We start from the raw sequence: 3,287 nt of genomic DNA, 5'->3' as shown, positions 1-3,287 counted from the left end.
GTTAAAAGCTAGAAGCCACCGCCCGGCAAATTGCCCCGAAACCGACTACCCGCCTGCAAGTCAACCTGAAAGGGCCTAGCGCAGCCGTCTCAGACCGCCTAAACGGGCCGAAAATCGCTCCCTAGCTGAAAACCACTCAAAATCAGATATATGCAGCCGCAGCTAAGTCCGCTAACCCTGATTCGGACTGGATTTTGGTCAATTCTGCTAAAAAGTCCTTACCGCTAAAGCTAGCCATAAAGAAGCCTCTTACCAGCTGCTGCGTGATCCTAATTAAGGATACTATAGTCTAAAATAACAATTTTCAGCCTCTCACCGCCCGCAATGCTCTAAATAGAGCTTTTGCTAGCAAAGGAGTAAAAGACCCTATAGTGCTTTTAGTGTCTAAGTCCCTTTAGGCCAATCTAGTAGTTATAACCATAGAGGCTTACTCAGCTGACTTCCTACTTGCTAAATCCGATATCTGGATGCATTTAATGCCAGGCTACACCGCCTAGAAAGATGTCACATGGCATAAAATCATTGCCCACGGGATCCCCACTTCTATTTTCAACCGTCCGGAAGGCATAGAGCTAGTTAAGGATGAAATACGGACTTTTAATAAGGGTCTAACCCCTTTGGGACAGCTATACTAGATCATATCAGCCGAAAATCGCCTAAAACAGATAGCTGGATCCGTGGCAATTGCATTTGCTACGCCTGAAGAGGCTAGCGCGGCCGTCCGAAATAGGCTATATATAGCTGGCATTTCTATATGATGCGAAAAACACTATATGATACGTCCTACCGCCTAATGCATCAGGTGCTAGGGCTATAGCCATTTAGAGCACTACTGCTGCAAAGAGGCTAAGTGCTAGCTATATAGTGAAGCCTATTAGATGAAATAACATGTATGCTCTATATGTAATGCTAAGGGTAGGTGTGATCACCTGATATATAAATGCGCTAATTGCAGAGGTCCACATGCGGCTAGCTCCGCTTTATATAAAGTCTATTAGAGCATCCACTTAAAGGCTCCCACGTCCTCTCTATAATAGACGCTAGCACTAAAATCCTCTAAGTGAATCTGAATTCAGCCGCCCATAATACGGAATCCGCGCTACAAGTAGCAATTAAGCTAGATATAGATATTATACTAGTTTAAGAGCCCTTTATTATACGTGATGCAGATGAAATACGATCGATTTCCTACCCCTCATTCACCTAACTCTTCCTAAATAGGCCTAGCCTAGATATTACACCACGCATAATAGCTTATATTACCAGGTTATACCGCCCTAGGGTTGTCCTAGCCTTGGATTCGCTAAATGATTTAGACTTCCAAGCCCTAGACGTTATAGATTAAGATCATATAATTAAGATTTATAATATTTATAATAAAAAGCACTAATTACCTAATTCAGACACCCGTACGCTAGCCTAATGCCTATGGCAGCTCTTACCGCCTCTTGATTCGGTCTTTTGCAGGGACTTTAATGCCTACAACCCATAGTAGGACCCCTTATATAAGGCACGTAATAAAGAAGGTAATATGCTAGCAGACTGGATTGACTACTACGATTTAGCCCTCTTAAATACCCCTGGTATTAGCACCTTCCACCGCCTCCATATATAGAGGCCAACGAATATCAACCTTATGCTAGCGCATTAATCCATAGCTAATCATATTCAGGACTGGGCTATAGTGGATAATATAGGCTTGGACCATTTTAGGATCATATTCACTATTAATAGTTCCTAAATAGGACTAGCGGATCCACAAACCACCCGTTTTAATATAAAACAGGCAGATTAGACCAAATTTGGGGAAAAACTTTTCTGCTAGCTGTCACTGCTCCAAAATAAGCTATAGGCCTATAGCTATATTTTAAGCTCTAATTTAAGCTTAAAAAGCTTAGAACAAATCGATATAAAACGCAGTTACGAAGCAACCCTTAACCGTCTAGATAATATGGCAGAACGTTATACTAGCGCCATTTTATGCGCTGCACACGATGCGATACCCTAAATCCGGTTAGCGCTACATGCTAAGCCTTGGTGGAACGATTTACTAAAATCACTTTAACGCGATATGAATCGGGCTAGAGAGGCCTCTAAGCGAGCGTTTTCTAGCCAATCAAATAAGCGCTATACTAGCGCCTGCAATATATACTTCAAAGCTATTAAAACAGCGAAAAAGGATTACTAGAACCAGTTCTTAGAGAAAGAGGATTCTAAATCGATTTTTAAAGCCCTAGCCTATATGAAGTTAAGGCGGTTAGAACTAGTCCTAAATCTAAAGCTTTCTGCCACCCAATTTGTAACCATATTCACTACTAAATGCGACCTCTTCCGCTAGACGCTTTTCCCTCCACCTCCCGAAACAGCTAGCCCGAATTGGACGTCATACACTGCCTTAGACTAGTGGCAATGGCTAAAGCTAGCACCAGACGAAGTGAAACAAGCCTGTTCTAGTGAAATCAAATCCACTAGCCCCGGCCCGGACTATATTACCTAGACTATTATTACCCACGCATTTTTAGCATGCCCTTCCTAGATTTCACTCCTTTTTGAGACGCTAGTAAACACTAGCTATTATCCGAAGTGCTAGCGCTAAGCGAATTGCGCTATACTACAAAAAAATAACAAACTAGACTATAAGCAGCCTAGCGCCTATCAACCTATTTCACTTCTAAATTGCCTAGGAAAAGTTAGCGAAAGGATCCTAGCTAAGCGACTAGCTTACTTAGCTGAAACCATACTAAATCTATTACATCCTAGCTAAATTAGTGGCCAACTTAAAAAGTCAGCTATAGACGCAGGCGCTATGCTAGCGGATTATGTCTATACAAATCAGCTACGAAATAAAATTACTAGTACGCTTCTACTAGACGTGAAAGGGGCATATAACCACGTGTCTAAGAACCGGCTACTTATAATTCTTAAGGATTTAGCCTTTCCCAATTCGGTTATTGTTGATTATATAATAATAAGCACTAAATATGGTTTAAACCTAATTAGGCTTAGTATGAAGCTAGTCCTAGTTCATACTAGCTAGCTGTGTCGATTTATAATTCAGGCTTCCGACGTTTCCGGCTGACGTAGTCTACCGTACGATTATGACGCATGTCACCGCCTTTGCCACTCTAGCTAGCCATGTGATTTATAAGCATAGAAGCTGCTAGAATAGCATATTCATGTATATAAACGGCCTTTCTCTCTCTAGAAGGTCTTCTAAGTCAAGCTTTTAAATTCAGTTATTATTGCATATATCACTAGTCTTCACGTGATTCATCTTATCACCTACC

At 41.4% G+C, this 3,287-nt stretch overlaps 3 protein-coding genes across 3 annotated transcripts; all 3 read left to right on the top strand.

Moving 5' to 3' along the window:
* Positions 1-497: 497 nt before the first annotated feature.
* Positions 498-758, top strand: LHYA1_G009162 (uncharacterized protein; the record flags this gene model as incomplete). The annotated part of the gene is made up of 2 exons (XM_031154066.1): positions 498-606; positions 646-758. Coding segments are annotated over 2 exons (222 nt in total), but the record flags the coding sequence as incomplete, so codon positions are not given.
* A 773-nt stretch (positions 759-1,531) lies between these two features.
* On the top strand, positions 1,532-2,008 carry LHYA1_G009161 (uncharacterized protein; the record flags this gene model as incomplete). The annotated part of the gene is made up of 3 exons (XM_031154065.1): positions 1,532-1,583; positions 1,787-1,827; positions 1,853-2,008. 3 exons carry the CDS (start codon positions 1,532-1,534, stop codon positions 2,006-2,008), a joined length of 249 nt encoding a protein of 82 aa, XP_031000930.1.
* A 798-nt stretch (positions 2,009-2,806) lies between these two features.
* On the top strand, positions 2,807-3,053 carry LHYA1_G009160 (uncharacterized protein; the record flags this gene model as incomplete). The annotated part of the gene is made up of 2 exons (XM_031154064.1): positions 2,807-3,005; positions 3,034-3,053. 2 exons carry the CDS (start codon positions 2,807-2,809, stop codon positions 3,051-3,053), a joined length of 219 nt encoding a protein of 72 aa, XP_031000929.1.
* Positions 3,054-3,287: the final 234 nt, after the last annotated feature.

Source organism: Lachnellula hyalina, assembly GCF_007821495.1.
Source record: "Lachnellula hyalina strain CBS 185.66 chromosome Unknown contig00341, whole genome shotgun sequence".
Lineage (NCBI taxonomy): Eukaryota > Fungi > Ascomycota > Leotiomycetes > Helotiales > Lachnaceae > Lachnellula > Lachnellula hyalina.
The sequence above is the reverse complement of the archived record's forward strand: the minus strand, read 5'-3'. Positions and strand labels throughout refer to the sequence as shown.